The 27,669-nt window shown below is 35.5% G+C and overlaps 1 protein-coding gene across 3 annotated transcripts in view; it reads left to right on the forward strand.

Moving 5' to 3' along the window:
- GrlHz (Gustatory receptor-like Holozoa) overlaps positions 1–27,669 on the forward strand; it is a 253,757-nt gene that overhangs the window by 213,341 nt on the left and 12,747 nt on the right. For all 3 annotated transcript variants that reach the window (XM_090401540.1, XM_090401539.1, XM_090401538.1), the window contains exons 9-11: positions 6,872–6,971; positions 10,186–10,295; positions 22,321–22,458. In XM_090401540.1, the coding sequence (XP_090257666.1) occupies positions 6,872–6,971; positions 10,186–10,295; positions 22,321–22,458 (348 nt within the window). The remainder of the gene's footprint in view (positions 1–6,871; positions 6,972–10,185; positions 10,296–22,320; positions 22,459–27,669) is intronic.

Genomic DNA, 27,669 nt, shown 5'->3' on the forward strand with positions numbered 1-27,669 from the left:
TCAGAAAGTCAATATCTGGGTAGTATCACCAAGCTTGATCTGCAAAAAAAAGAAAATGTTATGGAGAATTTACAAGGACAAAGGTGATCAGTACAAGGCTCAAGCTAGGAAGCTTACCAGCATAGTAAGAAAAGCTAAATCAGATTATGAGAAGACCGTAGCCAAGGAGATCAAGAGTTTTTCTGCTATGTGGCAAGTAAAAGGAAGAATGACTTCGGAAGGATAACTTTAGTTGGTGTTGATGGTATTGAGGTGACCAATTCAGATGTAATAGTAGAGTTACTGAGTGATCACTTTTCAAAAGTCTGTCATCCAAGTGAGGATATCTCTGTACCTATAGCAATAACTAATGTGAGAATTGAAGTTAAGAAATCAGAGGTACTTAGCATATATTGCAAAATTTAAACGCAAACAATGCTGTAGGTTTAGATGGAATATATCAGCTCTGGTGTTACATGAATGTGCAAAGGAATTGTCAATGCCTCTTACTTGATTATTTAACTTAAGTTTGAACCCTGCGTATGGTCCCTAGGGAGTGGAAGGAAGGCAAAGTAGTTCCTTTGCATATAGGTGGCTCTAAAACTGCAGTAGTTAATTACAGACCAATCACCATTTTGGGAGTGGTAAAAGTATTGGAAAAGTTGGTTAAAGACAAAATTCAAGACATAATAAATTTAGTTTAATCCTTTATCCAAGTGTAAGCAAACAAAGTTTGCACCTTAAAATATCTTCAGGACTGAGGTAAGGTAGTGCAACACCTGGAAACTCCAAGCAAAGGTGGACCAAGTTCTCATCACTCCTTGTCTCAGTATCTCCTATAATGCAAAGCACATCTCCTTGTGGACATGTATACTGCTATGCATTTAGGGAAGGGCCACTACCCAGACCGGTTTCGACCTTTATTGAGGTCTCTTCAGTGGGAGGCAGACCCAAACATGGAGATACTAAAGCAGAAGCAATAGGAGAGGTCCTATTTACCTATAGGAGTTGCCAACAGGTGTACCACTTTATTATTGAATTACTCTGGATTTAGAGAAAGATGTTGGAAGTTTATTTTGCACTTGGTTAGACTATAATAAATTTAGTTTAATCCTTTATCCAAGTGTAAGCAAACAAAGTTTGCACCTGAAAATATCTTCAGGTCTGAGGTAAGGTATTGCAACACCAGGCAACTCAATAAAGGTCGAAACCGGTTTGGGTAGTGGCCCTTCCCTTAATGCATAGCAGTATACATGTCCACAAGGAGATGTGCTTTACATTATGGGAGATACTGAGACAAGGAGTAATGAGAGCTTGGTCTACCTTTGCTTGGAGTTGCCTGATGTTGCACTACCTTACCTCGGTCCTGAAGATATTTTCAGGTGCAAACTTTGTTTGTTTACACTTGGATAAAGGATTAAACTAAATTTATTATAGCCTAACCAAGTGCAAAATAAACTTCCAACAAAATTCAAGAATGGGTGGATCAGGATATGATACTCTATAGGGGCCCAACATGGTTTTGTTAAAGGTCGATCCTGCCTTAGCAATTTATTAACTTTTTATAATAGAATGTCCAACTCAAATGTCAAAGGTAATGGCTACTGCTAAGGCTTTTGACAGGATACCCCATGGAACACTGTTGCACAAATTGGAGCAGATGGGGATGGATACTAAACTGGTGATATTGATAGCAGAATGGCTCAGTGAGAGATACCAAAAGGCGGTGTATGGAGGAGCAGAGTCCAGGATGAGGCAGGTGACCAGTGGTGTGGCTCTGTACTTGGGCTTTTGTTTAATTTTTACATAAACGATATAGGAAATGGCTTGAGGGGAGATATTCAGTTGTTTGCTGATGATGCAAAGTTGGGTAGCACAATAAAAAATCAAACTGATGTTGAGAGTTTGCAGGATGATTTAAATAAGCTGGCAAAATGGGAAAAAGGTAATGGATGTCAGTTCAATGTGGAAAAGTGTAAAGATATGCATTTTGGGATTAAAAGATTACCAGCTGTGTACTACATTGATGGAACGGTACTCCAAGAAAATTGATGAGGCTATGGACTTAGGGGTGTTGGTGGATAGGGAGATGAAGTTCAGGGGACACATTGCTAAGGTGTCCAAGATTACATAGGATTACGTAGTTATTGAGGAACAGACTAACATCCAGAGATAAAGAGGTTATTATTCCCCTTTATAAAGTGTTGATACTTCCACATTTGGATTACTGTGCTCAGGTCTGGTCACCTGGATTCCTTGGAGATGAGGAGGTTGTGGAGAGGGTTCAGAGGAAAGTGACTAAGTTGGTGAGTGATGTAAAAAATGCTCCCTAAATTGATAGATTGAGAGGTGGGTTGATAGGCAGAGAGAAGAGGGGGTATGATAGAAACATTTAAATTACTAAAAGGCTTTTATAAGATTGATGCAGTGGAAATGTTTCAGCTGTGTGATAGCGATATAAGAACATGAGGTGATCCCTGGAAATTAAGGAAAAGTATAGTTAACAAGGTTGTGAAAACAAGGTTTTTTTTGCCGGGAGGGTGGTGAATGAGTGGAATGCATTGCCTGACTCAATTGTGAGTTCATCTGTAAATGAATTCAAGAAGAGATATATTGTTTTAATAGTTTGGGTCTCCCACAATGAGTCTACTGACTCTATGGAGATACCCATAATAATTTATTCTTTGCTAAAGGTAGTTAATACTCTTATCATCCAAGAGTTGAACTCTAAAAAAATACCTGGAGATTTCTCTTAGCATTGATTTAGCTAATTTTAAACCATCCTGGGGTATTCTTAATTTTCCTTATATAAGAGATAATGATCAGATTCTATTTCTGCACTTCTAAATACCTAGCCGCCTAGTATCATATTAGCCATTATACAATAATAAATTTAGTTTAATCCTTTATCCAAGCATGAGCAAACAAAGTTTGCACCTGAAAATATCTTCAGGACTGAATATGGTGTTGTACTACCTTACTGGGGTAAGGTAGTACAACACTGGGCAACTTGTAGCAAAAGGTGGACCAAGCTAACAACACTCCTATCTCAGTATCTCCCATAATGCAAAACACATCTCCTTGCAGATATGTATAATATTATGCATAAAGGGATTGGCCACTACCCAGACTAGTTTCGACCTTTATTGAGGTCTCTTCAGTGGGAGCCAGGCCCAGAGGTGGAGATACCAGGCAGAAGCAATAGCGAGGTCATCTTTACCTATAGGAGTTGCCAAAAGGTATGCCACCTTTTTTTTAGCCATTACACAATCTATTATACTTTTTTAGGTTTCTTGTTCTCCAAGTTTGTATCCATTTCTATTGCATATAGTTTCACCATTTGTTCTTATATTTGTACCTAGTGGAATGTTTCCCCAACTCTGGCATTGAAATCTCCCATTATTAATATATGATCATTTGGGTTTATTTTATCTTTTATAAATCTGAATAAAAGGCATTGTTATCATTCTCTCTTCCTTCCTCTGGTGCATAGAACCAATAATAGGCAGGAAGCCACTACTCATTTGTAATCTTAGTATAGAATTCTCTTGCTCCAGTATTTGTAATGTGTGAATAAAAATAATTTCTCATGCTTTTGCTCTTTCTTCCTTTTTTGACTCCACTGTAAATATAGATGTTATCTGTTTTGTTTGAACCTTTTTGTCTAGATCTTGATATTTTTGATGGATACTCCTGACATTCCATGTAGTAACATTCCAGATATTCTCGTTTATTTTCATTCTTTTTCCTTTCCTTTAATTTTATTTTTTGTAAATCTGAATAAAAGGCATTATCATTCTCTCCTTCCTCTGGGGCATAGAACCAATAATAGGCAGGAAGCCTATTATTGGTTCTGCTCATATCCATTAACTTGTTCAAGTCACTTTCCAGAGTGAGAGTCCAGTTACTTATTTTCTGACATGGGAGAAAGAAAAGATTCAATTGGGTTGGTTACTGACCATCTGCAGCCTAGTTTGGTGATGGAGGACTGCCATCTTAGGGTCCCACAAACTTATCCTAGAATTACCCTATATAAAACTTGCCCTATAATCTAAAATTATTTTACAATAAAATAAGTTATGTTCAGTTTGAATATGCTGCTCTTTGTTGGCTAGTGACAGGATGGGGACATTCTTTGATTGGAGGGGGGATGTAAAGTTCCGATAAACATCTAGAACAAAAATATTATATTAAAGCAATTGATATAACCACAAGAAAGAATATCTTAAAACCCTTCAACTCCCATGTTTCATAAAATTGTAATAATTTGTTCTTTTTCTTTTAGGATATAAGATAAGAAGACATGTCATAGGTGCAGGCCATCATGAGGTTTTTTGTGCTGCAAGAAAAGTGTGCAACTGAGATTCACCAAACTTTGTGTTAGACTTTAGGGGACTGCTTCAGCATGTCCAACAGTTGCCAGATGGGTGGATAAGTTTAAAATTGGGCATCCTGAGACAACAATTGCCCCTAAATGAGGAAGACCTTCCACAGTGATCACACCTGAAAACATCGAGTCAGTGCATGCCATGATCTTTAGTGATAGATGAATACCAGCCAAGAAACATTGCAAAGACTGGGGATATCCAAGGAACAAGTTAGGTTGTTATCCACCAACATCTGGGCATGCAGAAGCTCTCAGCAAAGTGGATCCCCAATTGTTTAAATGCTGACCAAGAGAGAATGCCTGCCATCATCTCAAGGGAGTTTGAGTCATTTCGAAAAATCAAGTGCAAATATTTTGTCTCGTATTGTGACCTTTTATGAAACGTGGCTCTTCACTATGACTCAGAGACCACACAATAGTCTATGGAGTGGAGACACAAAGATTCTCCACAGCCAAAGAATCCAAAAGTTAGCAGGGAAGGTTCTTGCCATTGTCTTTTGGGATATAGTGTAATTCTTACCAAGTACCTCAAAAAAAAAGGTGAAACTATTACAGCAGCATTTTTATCTAACATCTCTGCAGGAATTGAAGGAGATACTGAAGGAAAAACACCCCTCTGCTCAGTTTCCTGCAAAACCTGACCAGAGGTGTGTTGCTTTTTTTTTTTTTTTTTGCAGGACAACGCACCTGCTTACGAAACCCAACACACAATACAGAACTTGGGCTTTCAATGTCTGCTTCACCCATCCTATTTGCCAGTCCTTGCCCCATCTGACTATTTCCAAATTTAAAGAAACAAAATTTACCACAGATGAAGTCATATCTGCAGCTGAGGACTGGTTTGTGGGAAAGACTTTTTTTCTCAGAGGATTGCAAATGGTGAAGCAGCATTGTAACAAGTGTATAACACTTCATGGGAATTGTAGAATAATGTGGAAGTTACATGGTTCTACTTCAATTCCTTCATGGTGATTACACAACTCTTCAGCACACCTTGTATGTATCTAATAAACAGATTGTGGGTGAATTCTGCTGTGCCATGCTTATGAACATGATTTACATCACCTGATGTGAAGACTGCTACACCAGAAGACTAAAACGGGCTGACTAACATATTCAGTACATTGTGGATACGCTGGACAAAGGAATGACTCACGTCCCAAACAGGATAGAGTGAGATTTCATCATGTTATACAGTTTAAAACTTATAAATTGTTTATTTCTGGATTTTTGGACCGGGGATTTGCCGCAGATAACTGAAACCATTAAAAGGGAGGACTACTGTAATGATATTAGAGATGGTTAAAAAGGAAATATTCATTTTCCTGCTGTGATGCTTGGCTAAGGGAAATAGTAAATAAGGTTGATTGATAGTCTTATAAGATTTGAATAGATTGATGTTGTGGACAGTTAATAATGGATACTCATTATCAGGTATATTAAGGAATGTGTCAAGGGGGAGAGACTCTCATGAGCATTTTATATATTATGGGAATCTTATGCACTTTTCATGTTGTATTTTCCCAGTCCAAAATCTCCGGTTGTATTTATGTATCCGGTCCCAAAATCAAGAAATAAACAATTTATAAGTTTTAAACTGTATAACATGATGAAATCTCACTCTATCCTGTTTGGGACGTGAGTCATTCCTTTGTCCAGCGTATCCGCAATGTACTGAATATGTTAGTCAGCCCGTTTTAGGCTTCTGGGTAAGCAGGGTAGTTGTAGCAGTCTTCACATCAGGTGATGTAAATCATGTTCATAAACATGGCACAGCAGAATTCACCCACAGTCTGTTTATTAGATAAATACAAGGTGTGCTGAAGAGTTGTGATAATCACCATGAAGGAATTGAAGTAGAACCATGTAACTTCCACATTATTCTACAATTCCCATGAAGTGTTATACACTTGTTACAATGCTGCTGCATCATTTGCAATCCTCTGAGAAAAAAGTCTTTCCCACAAACCAGTTCTCAGCTGCAGATATGACTTCATCTGTGGTAAATTTTGTTTCTTTTTGTTATGTGTCGTGCTTCATTGTCCAGTTCAATGTTCAGACCTGAGAATATAGATTCTTCAATATAATTATTTAATAATTTTTAATTCCAAGTTGAAGCCCTTAGGCTTGATAGCAGATCAGGTCAGGGTACTGAAATCACGAATCAGAAGTATTGATTTTAAAAAAAATTAATGAGGCTCTGAGCACAGCCTCTATCTTTTAATTGTTCAGTAGGTAACTCATGCTAAAGGTTTTATTCTTATTAAATTTATCCCTTTCAAACCTTTTCAAGGGTCAAAGGGAGTGTTTCTTGCCTATGAAATTCCAATGGATATGTGTTATCCTTTCTATTAATCATTTTCACTGCCATCTGAATAAAATAGAAATTTTTATGAAATGAAATGAAATTTCAGGCTATTTTTTTCAGTATATTGCATTTTATTATTTATTCAAAATATACTTTTTGTTCTGCTAATTTTTATTTTATTTATTGTACAATTTCAGGAAATACAAGAATCAAGAAAATTTGTTCGTTATTTGAACAATGAACTTTCTGTTGGAGTGTGTTTATTAATTTTATGCCTCGGCTGTCAAGCTCTTGCAGGTATTGTGTCAAATATGCACAGTTTTATATACAATCATATGGTGAATATAGTTTGATATTTAAGTACTGTAACATAAAAGGATAATAAAATACCCATTTATTACCATTTAGGCAAACTCATTTGTGCTGAGAAACTCCACATTTTTTAGCATAAACGAGTTAACCACATTGCCAAAGTAAACTCTAGAAGTGATCAATAGTTGTGGAACTATTAATCACAAGTCTTGAGTGAGTGTCTTCATTGAGTATGCATTACTTAAACTTATTGACAAAGATTCTTTGTATTTCCTTTTACTTAAAAGCTTTTGATTAAAGGTTCCACTAAGCTTACAAGAATGTTTTGAACATTTTGGTTTTCCTCCATGAATAATGGCTGAAAGATTAAAGGTTATGTATTTTTTTTTAAGAGTAATACAAAAAAAAGTCTTGACTAGAGTAACAAAACCTGTAGTATTATTTAAAATATATATGGCTTTCAGATACTTAAAAAACCATTATCACATCACGACTGTAAATTCTTGGATAATTTACAGTCCTGGGATGGCCCAATTTTGTCAAATAGATAGGCATATAATATGGCATCCTATCACAATGTCTCTTTCAAACTCTGTCAGTTTCCACAGCCATTTCACCCAGACACAGTTGCACTGACTTGAGAGCATCATATTGCTCCAATTTATACTGGCTACAAACATGAGACTCATTACATGGCTTCTTTCGAAGCAGTATATTTTTGTGTGTATTACTAAATTCAAACATTGTTTCTCCAGGAGAAAGTGTGAGTAATGACACCTATCCACAAATCAGTGGCCTAACTAAAACATTTCATATATTATTGTGCAGCAACGTTTTGGAATGAAAGATGATTTCTTCGCAATTATTCAGTTTTCTTTTTTCAGAAAAGTGAAGAACATAGAAACATTCTTAACCAGAAATTCCTCCAAATACACCACTGATATTAGCTCTAATCTTTGCAAGTCTGAACATAACCTTGTCCATTTCCACAGATCTGTCTCTTAGTCATATCCTTGTATCCCATGGCACTACAGCAGTGCAATTGGGATGACTTGAGATTTTTATTATTTGTTTTCATGGTCTGATTATTATTGCTTCCAATCTTATGATCATAGCATTTGCTCTCATGTAATAACCAAAATTATTTACATACACTCTTCCTCTTATACATCAGCGATAGTCTCTCTCGCTGACATCCTATTCATAGCTTTGTTGATAATGGTACTCTCCACTCTCCTCTTTCATTCTGGAAAATTTGTAGTGCCTAGGCGATTTAGACTTCAAGATACTCTGTAACCAGTGACTTAAACATTGATCTCCTTGCCATTCTGAAGTGTGAGTGAGGATAATGTAGTAAGGTTTAATGCCATCAAAACAATCTTGTCTCGTTTACCAGAAGAAAGACTGGACAGCACTCTCATTCACTTCTTACAATATTTTGCTGGCTAACAGGATTAGTTCTCTCTTTTTGGGTTGACTTTCACATCTAACCTATCATGGCACAAACATGTCCATAGTCAGCTTGGTCCTGTTCTTTTTTATTCTAAATAATACAGTATTTCTCTTCTGCTCAACTCCTGACTTCGTATAAATCTCAAATGTGTTTGACCTTAGAATACTGTTTTTACATATGGGATATTGCAGACCTAAACCCTCCCTCAGAATTCTTGATTGTATTCAGAAGAAATGTATTAACTTAATAGAACTTCCTTCCTCTCTCTCTTTCACTGGTTCCCTCCATTTGGTTTATTATAGAGCTTGGTTGCTGCATTATACCTTTTCTAGGTATTTCCATAGATGCTGCTCCACTGAACTGGCCAGTACAATCATCCACTTCATCGTATGAATATGAATAACTGCTGGTCTTACTGATATACAGTTCAGTGATTACAACCCCTAGCTCTTCAAAAAAGCACATCAATTCCTTTCTTCTAACATGTCGTAGGTCTTTGGACCTTTTTAACATGGATACACACACACACACTATAAAAAGTTATCTACAGAAATAGAATGCAGTTAAAAAAATATAGTTCTATCCTTTTTCACGTAGTATTCAATCTTATCCTGATCATTGTTCTTTCATCTGTAATTTGATACCTTTTAATTGAAATTGCAAAAACAAATTATTACAAATACATTTTCTTTCATTTACCATTTTCCTTGTTTACTGGTTTTATTTTTGCATCATTATTAACACTACTCTCTTACATGTTCTCAGCACAATCAAGTTTAACTCCAAATATTTTGTTATTTTCACATTCCAAAAATATATGGAATACCAGGTATGTCTTTTAAATTACTTGTCAGCATTAATAAAAAATTTATTATAGTCTTTTAACTTAGCCTCTGGTTAGAGATACAGGGTAGCTCCATTATCTACTGAACTTTGCTGTTTTTTTTTTTTTCTATTATGAAATCAGAAAATCCATGTATTATTTTCTTTATTTTATCTCATTAATGGAGAAATTGTGTGTCATTCAGCAACCAGAGATGAAGCATGGGAAACTTCTATGACAGAGTTTATATGCAAAGTGAGAATGGGAAGTGTCCCTAATATTTATTTATATATATTTGTTTTTGTAAAGTTCGAACTTAAAAGGTAATATAATAGAAATATAGGAGGAGAATAAACTAAAAGTTCATCTTGCTAATGCTTGTATAATTAGAATTGGTTCTGATTATATTTGCATTCAGATGTGGGGTATTGTCTGAATTGAGAAATTTAATTTAGATATTTTTACATGAGACCTAACTAATATCTCTAAAACTTGACCACCACTCCAGAAACAAAAACTAGTCAGTAATTCAATGTCACATTCCACTCCTCTAAGACATTTCTAGTGGCATAACTCTTGGTGAATAACAGCTAATTAAAAAGCTGTGCTCTTAAAATAATGAAAAAAAAAAAAAAAAAAAAAAAACAAGATAATGTTAAACATTCATTTGTTGCTTCTGTTCTGATATGAAATTATGGTAAACTTAATATACTGATGATCACTATTGACTCTCACTATAACAAACCCTTATGTATTGATACGGTAACCAATTTTTGATGGTTACATAAAATGAGAATCTCCCATATAAATAGTTTGAATTTCTTTGTGCATAGTATTATAGCTAAGAGGTAGTTTGTGATAATATTGTCATAGTGGAGGTTGACTGTATTCAGTTTATTTTATTTTTTTTTTTTTTATTGCAGGAACTGTTGGATTTCTCTATAGTAATGAAGTATTCCAGCGTTGGTCTGCTTTGCCTTCAGTATTGACAATTCTCTTATGGGTGTTTCTTATAGCATTTCCTGTTATCCAGGTAAATTTCACATCAGCTTTTATTTTTTATTTCATATATGATTATGATAAAAGAACTAGGCATTTTTCTTGGTAATTATTGAAAGAAATACATTTTTTCACAATACAGAAGAAACAAATGATACTGAATCATTTTTTGAAAAAAAAACTATGATAGTTAAACAAATTACATGATAACCACAATAATTAATTTTAATTACAGATTCATACTGAGAATAACAGTACAAAATCAGTGCATAGAAACACAAATACAAGGTACATACAACAATTGGTTTACCAATTAAAAATGGTTGTCACATGCTAGAAATTAATATATTAATAAATATTAAAACTATTTTTGATGGTTACATAAAATGAGAATCTCCCATAACCGATGCAAAAGGGCTTTGCAACTTTCTTTGAAAAGGCGTTCATATTTAAAATTTGAAACTGCTTCTATGGAGAAAACTAGCTTCATCCCACTAGATACTGTGTTTATTGTCAATACTATGTTGTGCCAAATCAAACTTTTGAGGTTTCATGTATTCGATATAATATTGATGTTCATTAATTCTTTTTTCAAAAAACAGCAAACAGGCTGTTCTGTGAAAAAATCATTAGTTCATTAATTGTCTCATTCCTGAAACATTCCTAAAATGATCCCACTAAATGAGAACTCACTTGTCAAAAAAGCACCACACAAAGAAAAATCAGCCAGACACTTCCACAGAAAAAAAAAGATATTTTTATATCAATTGAACTGAAAGTAAACGTAAGGGCTAACTATGGCATATCAATAATGCATTAAATATTTTTCAGAAAAGAGGAGACAGATACTAACCATTCATGTTTCTCAAAATCAAATGACAGAAAAGATAAGTGAAAACCTGTCATAAATCAGATAAGTTTAATAAGCCAAAAGAATTGGGGGAATTCTTTCAGTGGAACTGTTAGGAATTATCAAAATATCAGTGATACCATGGCTCTTCTGCAGAAACATAAACTGTTTCTGGTTGCAAGTGACATTTAAAACCTAGTAAGTACCCTACTTTAAGGCATTTCACTATTATTCATAAAGACTGAACTGAAGATCACCCTTCTCATGGAGGATTTGCTATTCTTGTGGATAGCCATATTCCATTTTCATGCAAACACTACTTAGCAAACTGGTCATCTGCTTCTTGGTGGGATTTTTTTTATTATTGTAAATTCGATTTATTTACTGCCAGGTTCTGCATTAACACAAATTAAAGATACCAAGAAATTATATACTTGGTTTAATCCTTTATCCAAGTGTAAGCAAACAAAGTTTGCACCTGAAGTATTTTCAGGACTGGGGCAACTTGTATATAGAAGCTAATGACTTCACATCTCTTGCCTTAGTATCCCATAATGCAAGGCACTTATCCTTACGGACATGTATAATACTATGCATGACGGGAAGAGTCACTACTCAGACCGGTTTTGACCATTGAGGTCTCATCAGTGGGAGCCAGACCCAGAGGTGATACTACGGTCGAAGTAATGCAGAAGTCATATTTTCATATACAAGTAGCCAAAAAATATTACACATTATTATTTGACAACCTCCAGGGAATCCAAAGACTCATCGAGGGAGGACATCTACTCTACAACCCTGTCTCCACCACTCAAGACGCCAACTACATCTACTATCTACCACCACCACTAGTATTTTCACAAAATCACAGTATTTTAGAAAATCACAAACATCCATGCCCACGGCAGGATTCGAACTGTAATTTTTCGAATAATATTTTCTTTATCTTAATTTTGTATATTTCTCTACTTGTTTATAATTAGCTTTCGTATTGTTTTGCAGTTGCATTTCAATTCTAGGTCGCCATTTAATTTAACAATAGTGTTCAAAATAAGGAAGACAAAGGGATTGCTGTTGGATAGCGCCAATTCCTTTGTTTTATTCCTGGTGCTAATCCCTTTTTGGATTTAGAGAAAATTTATATTATGCTGCGCCACCCTAAATCCTAGACCAGAGAACAACTCAAAATCGGGGAATTTGCACTCAGAATAGTACACTATTATATAACTCCTATGTAATTTTGTTGAGTATTTAATTCATAAAACAACTTAATTTCTATTGCAGTCTAGCCACCCTTATGTTTTATCTCCCGCCTTAGTTCTATTTTTATGAGCGGTGCAATAGGAATAAATTCAAAGTCTTTAGATTAACATAAAAGAAAGACATTTAATCATCAAATCAAGTAATTTACAGGTACAGTCAAATACTGGCATAGAATCACAACTATCTTGAGAATAAGCTTAATTAATTAAATGATGTAACCTCTCTTAACATCTTCAACATGAATATAGATTAGAGCTTCTATTATTGGCTAAACATTCACTCAGTAATCAACATTCCTAAAGGTTATTGTAATAACAGATTGAGAGCACTTTATGATAAAAACATATTCATACACAATCCTTTTTTCCTAGAACATGATGTCCCCCTTTCTCATTTTGCATAAGCCCTAAAGTCCTTTTGTTAATAGAACATGAATAACTTAACAGAAAAAAAGTTTACTTTACCAGGGATTGTGAAATTACTTGGCCTTCTCTACACTTGTCTCGGTAGTACCTCTGTCTCACTGGCTATGCGCCTATTTGATGTCATCTAAGAGAATCGACCGGCAGGCTCAGCACGACTTGTCAATCTGCGCTGGACCTTCTGCAGGATTGGAATCTGTGCTTGCTGAAGTACTGCTTGACCGATTGGCTACCTAGAGATATTTCTGTGTGCTCCTACAACATCTGAGGGATCTCCCGAACTTGATGACCAGTCGAACGAAGGGGAAAAAAGCCCCAAGCCAGCGCCGCCACGCTCTACATATCACTGGTGCGATGTTTACCTTCCTACATCACGTTCTTTCTCCTTTGCTCATGACACCTCACTTCTCCCTTGCACCTAGTGCTGCCGCCTCCCTAGCAGCTCTGTGGGAAACTTCTGCTCTCAATTCCTCTCTGATGCACATGTTTTGCTTCAGACCTTCACTTCTTAATCCGATTATCTTATTCTCTTCATGATACAAATATTTATACAAAGTTCACATAGTTTTAACTTCTAGAAACTTTACAATGAATAGCTATAACATATTGTATAGAGAATATTACTTAATTTACAAACTTGTTGATAGTTTACAATCAGTCTCATATTTTCTGATATACAAATATTAGCTCCAGGAATGTTGTTGCTTGTTAAATCTGAATGAAAAATTTATGGATTAAATTTCCTTTTGTTCAGAATTTAACAAAGGCTTATCCTTCCACAAAAAAAATTTTTTTTTTTTTTGTTAGGTCACTCCCAAATAATCTCTTGGGGGGGGGGGGGGTTAGTCTACTTTCACTTGGGTCTCAGGTAGCATCTTGTTTGAACAAAATTCTGTCTCATCACCACTTAGGCATTCTTCCTTTTGAATTTCTCTTGGACCTAAGTTGTACCTTGTTTCACTCTTTGCTTTGTTCATATTATTACACTGTGATCTTTTAGTGTTTTGGACCTAATGAATTCTCCATTAATTGGTTCATAAAGCTTGCACAATCTGTTAGTAAGTGTACAGCCTTTGTAGCAAGTGCTAAATTCCAATATAGCAAACCACTTATAGCTTTTCTAAGCATAAAAAGAAAACAGAGGAAGTGTGCATAATTAAACTGCCGCTGAGTTTGTACATCAACTTCCTGTTTTCTGGGCCTGTTCCATCTCGGTCTGTTATAGGAACTTCTATATCTATTAATCTTTTTAATGTAGTTTACTCCGATTGTTCTCGGACTACCCTCCCTTAATTTTTCTTCTGTTTCATCTTGGTCAATTACTAACTTAACGCTAGATGTGTGATAAGTCTCAGATTGATCATTCATTTCAGAAGGTGAAGCTATCGCAGAATCAATCTGTTTATTTTGAGACACTTCGTTAACTGTATCTGTTGATGCGACATTACTTTTCTTCTGCATTCTTTCTTCATGAGATTTCTCATTTCTATTTCTACTTTTATGGTTTCCTCTACCAAACCGTTTATTTCCCATTAGGAACATTTCATTTCTGAAAGAGTCATATGAGAACTTGTATCTCTCTAGGAAGTTAGTTTCTAAAATTATCTCAACGTGTGGGCGAGATGTCCTGGGGAGGACCAATAACTCTTGCCAAACACACATATTAAACTCAGGTAAGTATAACTTTAATCTAACCTTCTTGGTCGCATAAACATTGGATGTCAATAACCCCGATAATCTAATCGATCTCCTTAAATTAGAAATGCCTCGCCATACACGGGATTTTATTTCTTGAAAATAATCTCCTGTTATGACAGAGGTCTGGGAACCCGTATCTAACAATACATCACAAAGCAATCCTTTTATCTTACTCTTAATTATCATTTTCGACTTTCCTTGTTGTTCATGATTCCTTTGTTCTCTCCTCCATGGTTTATCTTCATATTTATGAGGAGTGTGCCCAAACCTCGACTCATTTCTATTAATTCTCATGGAGGGTCTCCTGTTACTAAAACAGTTGCGAGCGATGTGCCCAATCTTGTTGCAACTGAAACATCTAGGATGCTCCCTTCTGTCCATTCAGAAATTAACAGAACCCATAGCCTCTTGGCCAGAGAGTGGATACACTAACCACTCAGCCAGCTAGGCTGGCATTATTTAAATTGCTCTGGATTAGTTGAAATAGATAGGTGAAAGTTTTTCACTTGGTTATATTATATTATAAATTAAGGATACCAAGAAATTATATACTTGTTTAATCCATTATCCAAGTGTACGCAAACAAAGTTTGCACCTGAAGTATCTTTCAGTACTAGGGCAACTTGTGGCAAAGGTGATATAACTTCTTATCACTTGCCTTAGTATTCCATAATGCAAAGCACATATCCTTGAAGACATGCATAATGCTGTGCATTAAAGGAAGGGTCACTGCCCAGACCTGTTTTAGATTTTATTGGGAGCCAGAGGTGGTGATACTAAGATGGAAGTAATGGAGAAGTCATATTTTCCTATATGAGTTGCCAAAAGGTGTCATACTGATGAGACCTCAATAAAGGTTGAAACCAGTCTGGGCAGTGACCCTTCCCTTAATGCATAGCATTATACATGTCTGCAAGGAGATGTTCTTTGCATTATGGGATACTAATGCAAGTGATGTGAAGTTATACCACCTTTGCCATGAGTTGCCCCAGTCTTGAAAGATATTTAAGCCGCAAACTTTGTTTGCTTACACTTGGATAATGGATTAAACCAAGTATATAATTTCTTGGTATCTTTAATTTATAATGGAAATTTTTCCACTTGGTTATTTCCACTTTTGATCATCTTATATTGCAACTGCCTCTACCCATACTTCTTGTAGAGAACTGTAGTGGACTCAATAATACTTTTTTGGGGTGGTGTTATCACAAATGTGTGAGGATAGATTGGTGAACATATGCTTTATGGTAGTGACTTCTCCCTTAATAATCTTCATTCACATGCCTTCCTACTCATGTTCATTAAAGCTTTCTGTGCTTTGCACATCACAGTTATTACCCACATGCTCTCTGGTAAGTTTCAGAAACTTCCAGACAGGTTATGAAAATATAACCTTTGGAATCTAGGTCTTTCAATTGGTATAGAAACCAAGGTAATCCTGATCCTGAAGATTATATTCTCAGAAGCTGTCTACTAAATTTTTGAAACCTTTAACTTTCTTTTTTGTATTTAGCTCTAAAATATTGCTGAATCCATAATATCCTACATTTAATATCTTACCTGTGCCAAATAAACTGTTCAGCTCTATCTTTGACCCATATATTACGTTCACAAAGTGGCACTTGATAGATGGCTTTGCTAGTCATAAGATGAAGTACTGCACGCATGTATATCTATGAATTCACGTGACTCAAATTCCTGCAAGCCTTACAGTATAATTTACACTTTTTTTTGAGAACTTGAATTTCACATATATAAATTCTATGTCTGAAATCCTTAATTTAAACTCTATAGTGTTCCCTTTTAAAAAATTGCAAAAATACTTGTAATACTTGGTTTGTCGGTTTTCTCTAAAATCATAATGTAAACCCTGTGATTTCTATATTGGTAGTAGTGGGATTTAGTTTTATTGTGTAATCCCTTAGTGGTTGTGGATTCTGTTGTATTCCACAGTTCAACTGTTTTGAAGTTTTTTCACTCTTAGAGTGAATGTATGGTGCTGGACATTTTTATTATCCAAATACACTGGTGTCCAAAACCTAATATTTCTGAAGATTACAACTGCAAATGTAGATGAATCAGCTTGTGGCAATTTGTATAACTGACAGTTTCAAGTATGGGGACACATTCAGATTTTCGAATAGTGTGCAAAGGAGTCACATGGTAGCACTCAACAAGATATGACAAAAAGCTGTGCTAAGCAAATCGTGAGAAGGAAGCTTTTTTTGTGAAGGAATAAAGTTGCAAGCTTGGATATTTTGTAACATCTCAGATATTTTCTAAGAGGTCCTTTCACTCTACCACAGAGCATCAAGACAAATTTTTGATGCTAATATCAAAACGTAATCGATGTGCCACAGCAGGTCAACTTGCAAGTCTGCTCCATTCAAGTACAAGTATGTGGATATCTCAACAAACTGTGGCAAGACATCTGCAATAAATAGGCCTATGGTCTGCATCCTTTAATCCAGAGCTCATCATAGAACATGTTTTCAGTGGTGTGGTGCTAATGTAATTTTTACAGATCAGTCATTTTATTCTTTCCTCTAATTCTATATGACACTTGGTCTACCGTGAAAATGGTACTGCTTATCAACGTAAGAATGTTCTTGAAAGGGGATAGATACGGTGGTGCTGAGGTCATGGCATTATGCTTAATGGATGCACCGAGCTACAAATGCTGGAAAAAAGGTACTATTACTGGTGAACAATATTGCAACAAAGTTCTTCAACATCATGTTTGATTGTCTCATGGTTCCCATGGGTGAAGAATTCATTTTTATGGATGACAATGCCACACCACATCGTACACAAGCAGTGCTATTACGTTCGGGTGTATTTCTCGACCCTGCTTTTTTTGTTGTTGTTGTCCTCCTCCTTTATTTAAACTTCGCGAAATGTTGTGAATGGTCAACTGCTGCCGTTTATTTCTACTGTATCTTATGTTATCACTCTCATAATCTAACAAATTTGTTTTTCAACTGCACCAGTTAGACCATATATTGAATGCGAGATTATAAGATTTTTTTTTAACTAAAGAAAGCAGATATTGTTTTTATTCCCTACTTATGTTAATCTTTACCTTTAGTCATGACTTGATTATTGATCACTTAATCTTATGCAGGTTTAAAATTTTTGAGATAGTGCATTGACAGAATCAGTCCAATGTGTTGTTCACAAACCATTTAATTTAATCAAAAAGGATTATTTACACAGTCTGATCCACATTTACACACACAAAATTGCATTACAATTCTTTGTTAATTTCAAATCCTCCTGATTCAGACTTAGATCTGTGTGTGTTTTCCCTTAAAGTTAAATCACAATCTAGAATATCCTGGTAGTCATACATACACAGATTGAAAAAGCATACCTTGAGTAAGCTTAATTCAATATTAATTTATGTTATCTAGTACAATATTCTTCTTACTCTTACAAAAATTACTTATACACAGCTGAGATTAAGATGCCTTGAGTGAGCTCATTTCAGTATCAACTTACACAATCTTGTTGTACCTATAAACAGACACACTTGATGTGCATTGTTGCTTGGAAATATCACATATATAAGTACTTATAATTCTCGTTCAGCACTGTCTTTTACATGAATCTTTTTCCCACATGGCTCCTTCTTGATCTGCCAAATTTCTTCTTTGTCCGAGTTAATTATACTATGCCCTCTAGGACCCTTAACATGCCGGCAGTGTGCAGCTCTTTCCTAGTGAGAGGTTCCAGCAATCCACAGTACTTCTCGTGGTAGAAGATTGAGAACTCTAAGATCTACGATGCTTCTCTTTCAATTACTGACCTCACATGGCAGTGGACTCAGGTAAGAGAAGGTTGAGAACCCTAAGACGAACTCCTTATAAAAAGGAGTTTGGCTTATAAAGGCTCGGACTTCCATTGTATGCATTTCTTGAAACTTTCATATGTGGTCGTGTTGACATCCAACCATGATGATTTAATACTTCACGTGTCTTAAAACTGCCATATATTGATGGGCTAATGGCATTACATAATGATGTTATGCGCTCTATGGAACATTTGGAAATTTTGCCTGATTAATTTTCTAAATGTTCCATAGAGTACTTAAAAAAAATAACGAAAAAAAATTAATATTCAAAAATGTTATTCACATTTTAAACCCCTTCGTAACTTATGGGCATCCTATATGTTCTTAAACTTTCCAATAAATTATATTCTTGTTTAATCCTTGATTCAAGTGAAGCAAACAGTTTGTGCATGAAGTATCTTCACAACTAGGCTGATAACTTCACATCAATTGCATTTGCATCCCATAATGCAAAGGGTCACTACTACTCAGACTGGTTTCAACCTTTGAGGTCTCATTAGTGAACGCTAGATGGGGAAAGAGATACCAAGGTTGAATTAATACAGAAGTTACATTTTTCTCATAAATAAGTAGCAAAAGGTGCATCACCTGACTATTAAAATACTCTGGACAGCATTATACATGTAGGAAAAGATGCATTATGGATTTTGGATACTAAAGAAATTGATGCGGGGTCATCAGCCTCTATATACAAGCCTAGTCATGAAGATATTTCACATACAAACGTTGTTTGCTTGCACTTGAATAAATGATTAAACAAGAATATAATTTCTTGGCAAGTTTAATTTAATATGTAAAAAAAAAAAAAAAAACTTTCCACACTTATGTTTTATTTCTGTTTGTGCCTCTTTCATGTAGTTACTCCCATGAGAGTAACTATATGCTTAACATGAACAGTTTTTCTTATGCTGTTATCCACAAGAGCTACACTGCCAGTTGTTTAAAAATAAATAATTTTGTGATGTCCTCTTTTATTTATTTTCTTAAACCACTTATCTATATTTGTCGAACTAGTATGCTATAGGTTTTGCAGTCTCTTGTATGTGTGTGTGTGGGGGGGGGGTTAGATTTAAAAAAGTGGCAGTGTGTTAAGAGGAACCAGTACTTGAAAATAATCAGCAGGAAAACTACAACCATAAAAGTGCAATTACTCTTTCACACACATGCACACCCAGAAATGAGAGAGAATGAAGCACATCTTAAAAAGTAACATTTTAGCCATTGCACAAGATCATATGCATTTTCAGTTAACTAGAACCTCTGTACTTACCTTTCGGAAAAGTGAGAGTATGGAAAATAAACTATATATGTTAATATTAGTATGTTGGCCAAACCAACCAGTTGGAAAAAAATAACATAGAAAAGATGTATATTAAAGGGATAAAAATCCTATGTTTTTATATAGCCAGTAAGTGAAACTCAAGATCGAGAACTACGATTCACAACTGATCGAGATCTATGAGTTTCAATGCCGAAAAACTATCGGCGAAGGCAATTCGAAGCAAAGGTGGAGCAAGCTCCCTCACTATTCTTGATATTCTCTCATAATGTAAAACACAGCTCCTAGGAGATGTAATACTGTCATTACATTATGAGGAGAGGTCACTACCCAGACCGGTTTCAACCTTTTTTGAGGTCTCATCAGTGAGTAGGTAGACCTGGAAGATATCAAAGCTTAGTGAAAAGAACTTACATAGTGAGGGAGCTTGCTCCACCTTTGCTTCGAATTGCCTTTGCCGATAGTTTTTCGGCATTGAAACTCATAGATCGTAGTTCTCGATCTTGAGTTTCACTTACTGGCTATATAAAAACATAGGATTTTTATCCCTTTAATAACTATTAAGTTGCCAGAAAACTAGTCATTTGGCTTTTCATTTTAATTACAAAAGATGTATATGCTGGTGGGGGGGGGGCTCACAAGTGAGGCCCCTTTCCATGCAATAGATAAGCATCATATTATATGGAATAAGATAAAAATTGTCTAGGTTTTGTAGGAGAAAGCAATGCTAGTTATAAAAATTCACTTGACAATATGCACAATACATGTTTCAATACTGTGAATTGTAAACAGGTCTCTCTCTCTTGATGACTATATAACTGTTACTTTTATTATTACTGGATTTTTAATACTGCCACTTAAGCCAATAACTTCCATACTTTTTTCCTAAAGTTTATAATATTATCAATGAAACTACCACAATTGTTTAAAAAACAATAGGATACTTTTATTTCATTCAATGAAATAGTATTCATTACTTTAAGTTTAAAAATTAGCTTTGAACTTTGTGCATTGCATTTAAATGAAGACTTGGTCCATCCAGATGACCAAGTTTATTTTTTATAACTGTAATTATATTTTATTTCATTATTATTATATTATATAGGAATATCCTTTGAACCGAAAGACTTGTCCCAGGGTCCCACATAACCATTATTCACACTATATCTGTCATACTTCTTAAACTCATTCACTAACATAGCACTCACAACTGCTTCTCAAAATCCATTCCACTTATTTACCACACTGTTACACATCTTTAAGGAGTGACTCCTTGTTCTTTCCCTTTCTTGCATGTATTGAAAAAAAAAAATTTCCTAAATCAATCCTTATAAAATCCCTTTAACTGATGTCTATAATGCCCCTTGATTTTTTACTTGTCAACCAAAATTTGCAAAATTTGATTGACAAGTAAAATTTTGTTCAAGTTTGATAGGCACTTTTCCATGTATCTTGTTCTCAATCATTCACCATCTTAGTTACTCTGAATTTTTTCCATCACTTCTAACCATTATCCTTTGCCCATAGTGTTTAAAGCATCCTGCAGGATCTTTACATCATTACTACCTTTATTAACTGTTGCCCTCTGTAGTTTTGCATCATCAATGAATGAACAACTAGATGTTCCTATTCAGATAATTTCTGATATCATTAACATACAGAGTAGTGGTCCAAGTATGGTATCCTACAGCATACTAGTGTTACTTACACTCTGCTGTATACCAAATTAACAACCCAAGTACTGAATTCTGGCACATACTGCTTGTTTGCATTCTGCTGAATTCTCCTGTGCCATGTACTACTTCCTTAATCTGTCAGCCACCCTTTTATCTATGTCACTAGCTTCATATCATACGTCTCAGTTTGCTAAACTTTGTATAATAAAGTTCCATGCAGTGTCCTTTCATATGCTTTTGCAAAGTCCAGCAATATCATCATCATCATGTAGCTATTTCCATTTTCCAACTCAGCTGTCACTTTATGATAGAAAGTGAGTAAATTACTAAGGCAAGACCTGCCATTCACAAAATTTCTGTTCTTCAGAATATCTTATTGATAGCCACTTATTACTGAATTTTGCCCTTAACTAAGCTTTCCAGTATTTTAACTACTATACAATAGGTCTATAATATGCTTCTCTGTTTTGGAGCTTCCTTTACATAATGGAACTGTTATGATCTCTTTCTGCTCCTTTGGGACCTTGCCAGAGTAAGACAAACAGCCTATTATGAGTACTGTCCATTCTCTTAATGTGTGGTCTGGTATCCCCATCCATTTCTATGATGAACTGTATTCATATTGAGATTACATAATATCCTAACTACCTTCACTTCATCTATCACCATTCTCACATTGGACCCTGTCATATATCACTAATTAACTTCACCTGGATGATATGCACTCTTGCAAAGAGATCACTCAGTAATTTAACTATTTTTTCTACTTTTGTCAATTCTCTATCATCAGCATTCACAAAGTTATCATATCCTTTTTCTTTTTTTCTGTCAGATGTGAAAATAACTCTTTGGAATTTCCTTTTGCCTGCTTTGCTAATTTCTCATAATCAGATTTGTCCTTAACATGCTGGTTGCCCTTGTTGCTTTTTTTTTTTTTTATAGTAATTTTATGAATAATAAGTACAATATCTGTTTCAGTCATCTATATGCTGTAGTCATAAAAACGTATTTTCTTCAGGCTGCAAGGTTGACAGAAACTTGTGTCAAAATTAAAAAATTGGGCCATGAGTTGAGAGCACGTCCTTTTGGATATCAAGATACTCTTCAAGAAGATCTGGATTCTCTAATACTCTACACTGCAACACTGAATTTAAAGGTATGTTTGCCAAAAATAAGTCTCTGAACATGTAGGAATGATAATACTATAATTATAAACTCTTTTGTTGATACACATACAGACATACTACCATTGCAGACGTATCCAGATATAAGTAGTTTTGAAAGGAACACTTGCTCTTTCAGAAAAGCAATAATGTTGGATCATCTTTAGTTTTAATGACCAATTGTAACCATTTTGGAATAATTCCAGCTTATGACAAGCAGCTGGTATTTTGCTTCATTCAAAGGTGTCACACGTTATTAAATACTCTGGATTAGAGATAGCTGTTGGAAGTTTTTCCACTTGGTTATTATTACAGTTATCTACATGGAGTCAGTAGACTCATTGCTGGAGACCCAAACTATCAAAACAATATCTATCATACCTCTTCTTGAATTCATTTACATATGAACTCACAACTGAATCAGGGAATGCATTCCACTCATTCACCACCCTCCAAGCAAAAAATCTAGTTCCAACACCCTTGTTAACCACACTTTTCCTTAATTTCCAGGGATGACCTCTTGTTCTTCCATGACTATCACACAGCTGAAATATTTTCCCTGCATCAATCTTGTAAAAAAACTTTTAGTAATTTAAATGTTTCTATCATATCCCCCTCTTTTCCACCTATCAACCAACTTCTGCAATCCACAAGCTCTCAATCTATCAATGTAGGGAGCGTTTTTTTTACATCACTTACCAACTTAGTTACTCTCCTCTGAACCCTCTCATCTCCAAGGAATCCAGATGACCAGACTTGCACACAGCAATCCAAATGTGGACGTATCAATGCCTTATAAAGGGGAATAATAACCTCTATCTCTGGATGTTAGTGTGTTCTTCAATAACCAAGTAATCCTATGTGTGATCTTGGACACCTTAGCAATGTGCCCTCTGAACTTCATCTCCCTATCCACCAACATCCCTAGCCTCATCAATCTCTTGGAGTACTGTTCCATCAATGTGGTACACATCTGGTAATCTTTTAATCCCAAAATGCATACATTTTGCCAGCTTATTTAAATCATCCTGCAAACTCTCAACATCAGCTTGATTTTTTATTGTGCTACCCAACTTTGCATCATCAGCAAACAACCAAATGTCTGCCTTCAAGCCATTTCCTATATCATTTATGTACAAATTAAACAATAACGACCCAAGCACAGAACCACACCACTGGTCACCTGCCTCATCCTGGACTCTGTTCCTCCATACACTACTTTCTGGTATCTTTCAGTGAGCCATTCTCCTATCCATATCACCAGTTTAGTATCCATCCCCATCTGCTCCAATTTGCACAACAGTATTCCATGGGGTATCCTGTCAAAAGCCATAGCAAAATCCATAAGTATCACTGTGTAGTCATTCCCCATGTCCAACTCAGACGTCATTCTATTATAAAAAGTTAATAAATTGCTAAGGCAGGATCAACCTTTAACAAAACCATGTTGGCCCCTATAGAGTATCATATTCTGATCCAGCCATTCTTGAATTCTGTCCTTAACCAACTTTTCCAGTACTTTTACCACCAGTCCTGAGACAGTGATTGGTCTGTAATTAACTACCGCAGTCTTAGAGCCACCTTCATACAAAGGAACCACTTTGCCTTCCTTCCACTCCCTGGGGACCATACCAGAGTTCAAACTTAAGTCAAATAACTAAGTAAGAGGTGTTGACAATTCCTTTGCACGTTCATGCAACACCTGAGCTGATATTCCATCTAAACCTACAGCAGTGTTTGCATTTAAATTTTGGAATATACTAAGTACCTCTGATTGATTAACTTCAATTCTCACATTAGTTATTGCTACAGAGATATCCTCACTTGGGTGATAGACTTTTGAAAAGTGATCACTCAGTAACTCTACTATTACATCTGAATTGGTCACCTCAATACCATTGGCACCCACTAAGGTTATCCTTCCAAAGTCATTCTTCCTTTTACTTGCCACATAGTAGAACTCTTTGTGATTACCCTTGATCTCCTTGGCTAAGGTCTTTTCATAATCTGATTTAGCTTTTCTTACTATGCTGGTAACCTTCTTAGCTTGAGCCTTGCACTGTTCATTGGTGTACTGATCACCTTTCTCCTTGTAAATTCTCCATAACATTTTCTTTTTTTGCAGATCAAGCTTGATACTACTGCTCATCCGTCTAACACCTACCTTGTTTGTCTTCCTGACCATGGGAACACAATCTAATATTGCCTTTCTCAGATACCCGCTGATTTCATCCCATGTACTGCTAACATCTTTCCCCTGCAATATGGTCTGCCATGGGATTGCTGTAAGCTTCCTCCAAAGTTTGTTGTAATTATCTAACCTGTAGTTCTGTTATATACCCCTTCTTAAGAGAAAAATCCACAAATTTTGCAACCTCCCAAGTCAATACCACATATCATCTTTTCCAATTCGTGATCACTCTCACTAATTGAAGGTAATGAGGACACCTTATGCATACGTCCTCTGAACCTATGACCAGATCTCACATCACGAGTTCCTTCAGTTATGTGCTGTTTCAAGTAATTATCTCTTAGAATGAGCTAATTACTATGATTCATACTATGACTTTATCCTATATGATTCATACTGTATTGTATGAATTCCATTTCCTTTTTGCTATATGATATTTCCTCCTTCCAACTGATATCACCATAATTAAAATCTGCCATAATCACCCTACACTCATTTGCTGATACACGAATTCAATATCACTCCCGTTAACCCCCCCCCGGCCTATATCAGCAACCAACGGTATATTTTGTTGCTGTGGTCACTATTTCACACCAGACCGCCTCAAATGAACTATCATTCACACATCTATCCTCTTGATATACTACTTTCTTTGGCTGCAACTCATCAGCTATCATCAACAGTATTCCTCCCACATTCTATCTTCTCTATCTGCCCTGAAAATACTCTACTCATCACATTCAATTCCATTAACCACATCTGCTGACAGCTAAGTTTCACTAACTAATGCCAGAAATTCTTCCCTCTTATTTCGAATGCTTCTGGCATTAGTATACAAAAATTGCAGATTTCCTTTAGTTTTTGTACCAGCTTTAGAACTGATATACATTCTGCTAATTTCAGTAATCCGATGCTGATTTTTATCCACTCTATTGTTAAAAATTATTCCACGAAAAAGGATCAACAAATATACATTCACTGCATAAGTTTCTCCCTCTTACACTCAACCTTTTCAGTTTTACTTTCTCTGATTACTTCAACTTGTTCAGAAAACAGTGACTTCTTCAAACACTTTTGACCTTCCATGTTCAGATGCAACCCATCTCTTGCATACAGCTGTCTTTTGCCTTCAAACACACTCCAGACCTTTTTTTTTTTTTTTTGCACATTCTTGCAATCATATCATTCATCTACTTAACTCATAATTGTCAAAACGGGGCAGCACACACACTATCTTCCCTTTGACACTTTTCTTCATGATATCTAACAATGTTCTTAAATCTTTTGCTACCCGATTAATACTACCACTCAGGTCATTTGTACCCACTATAAACGAATGCTGTTTGTTGCTATTATTTAAAATGTCTTTTCGCTATTGTAATCATATGCTGTTAATTTCTCTTTTTTTTAAGTGTCTTTATTTTTTTTTCTATACCTTATATACTCTTATTCTTAAAATATTTATCTTTATACTTTATTAGCTGTGTGCGCTTTCTCTCTCTCTGAATCTTTCTTGCTCATATTATTATGTACTATGTTTATCTACCCTTCACACTACGAGTCTTATGCCTAAGATACTAGAAAATTTATTTAACTGAGACTGCACCACTAATATCATTAATTAGCGTAAAACTCAATAATACGGCCGGTAGATTTCTCTCTCTAACACAAATTCCTTTAAAGCTTTACACAAACAGTCGTGGTCAATTATTTTACTTAACTTTATGCTTCAGCTATCTCAGTTTCCCGCTCACAAGTCCGTTTTATTTAGGAACAGTGCAGTTGTAAAAATAAACAATCAGGCAGCACTCCTTTAACAAAAAAATCAAAATACATTTTTATTTACATTACTATGAAATATACACGAATTTAAACATTAGGGAGATTGCTTTCTCTATCCATCTATAATAATTCTTTAGCATAAATTAGAACCTTTTTACTTCAACATTAATTAATCTCTTTAACTCAAAAACTTATTTACTCTCTGCTTACACTTTTCACTTTACTCCTAGTTTACTTGCAAAGAGGTTAGCTACCTCTCTGTTAAGGTACTTTTACAAGCTTCATATCAACTTCAAATATGTCAATAGCTTCTCTTAATGATACTTTTTGTTACTGTTAATCTAAATCTTAAGTCCAACTAAAACACATTATAAGAGGAATTGTACAAAGGTATATAACTTACAAAGATTCTGTATCGCACATTCAGTCAAAAGTCTTTCACTAAAAGTTCTATGTCAATTCTTTCAATTCAGATCTCGAGCTTCCTCAGGAAATCTGGCATCAGCAGTGTCTCATCGGGAACATACCGGGCTGTGGACTCGTACAGCTCTGCAAAAATGTTGCTCTCCCATGGTGAAAAGAATAAAAACTTTCAAGCAAAGGTGCTTTGGGTACTTTGCCTCGCTTTTCTCCTCTGCTTGGGCTCGCCAAAAATGCCTGGACGACTGCCTCCTTTTTCTGCCGCCAATTGTCAATCGGGATCCCTCTCTTTAGCTTCTGGAACCCTTCTCTTCTATGGCGTTATGGACTTCTCCTTTCGGTAATTCTGCGCCCTCTCTCTATCCTGGAAGCTATGTCTCTGCAACTGCTGGAGGCCCCTACTCTGACGGCGACTGGAACCAGGAAGCCCCATATGCTTGGCTCTGTCCCTTTTTATTATGCCTTCTCTGAGACCTCGCAAGAAGTTTGTAACCCCCCGAAGAATTCAGCATGACTCTTTCATCTTCAGTTTCAAGTTCGGCACACTCTTTGTTCTCTTCTGTGCCTTCTTTTGATTGTAAGTTGCTGGCCATCGGAAAGTTGTTTGAACCTTTCTGACTGACTTTGAAGATGTTTATGTGCAGAGCTTGTAAGCCTTTCTCATACACACAAAGTTTATAAACAACCTTTCTTATGCGGCCATGTAGATCTATTACATACAGCTCTGGCGGCAAAAACATTGCCTTTGTTTTTAACACTAACAAATTCTTATTAAAGGAGTATATACAGTTAATTTCCAAAGGGCTATTTA

This window comes from Typopeltis vanoorti, chromosome 12 (assembly GCF_054136105.1).
Source record: "Typopeltis vanoorti isolate ZY-2024b chromosome 12, IOZ_Tvanoo_1.0, whole genome shotgun sequence".
Taxonomy (NCBI): domain Eukaryota; kingdom Metazoa; phylum Arthropoda; class Arachnida; order Uropygi; family Thelyphonidae; genus Typopeltis; species Typopeltis vanoorti.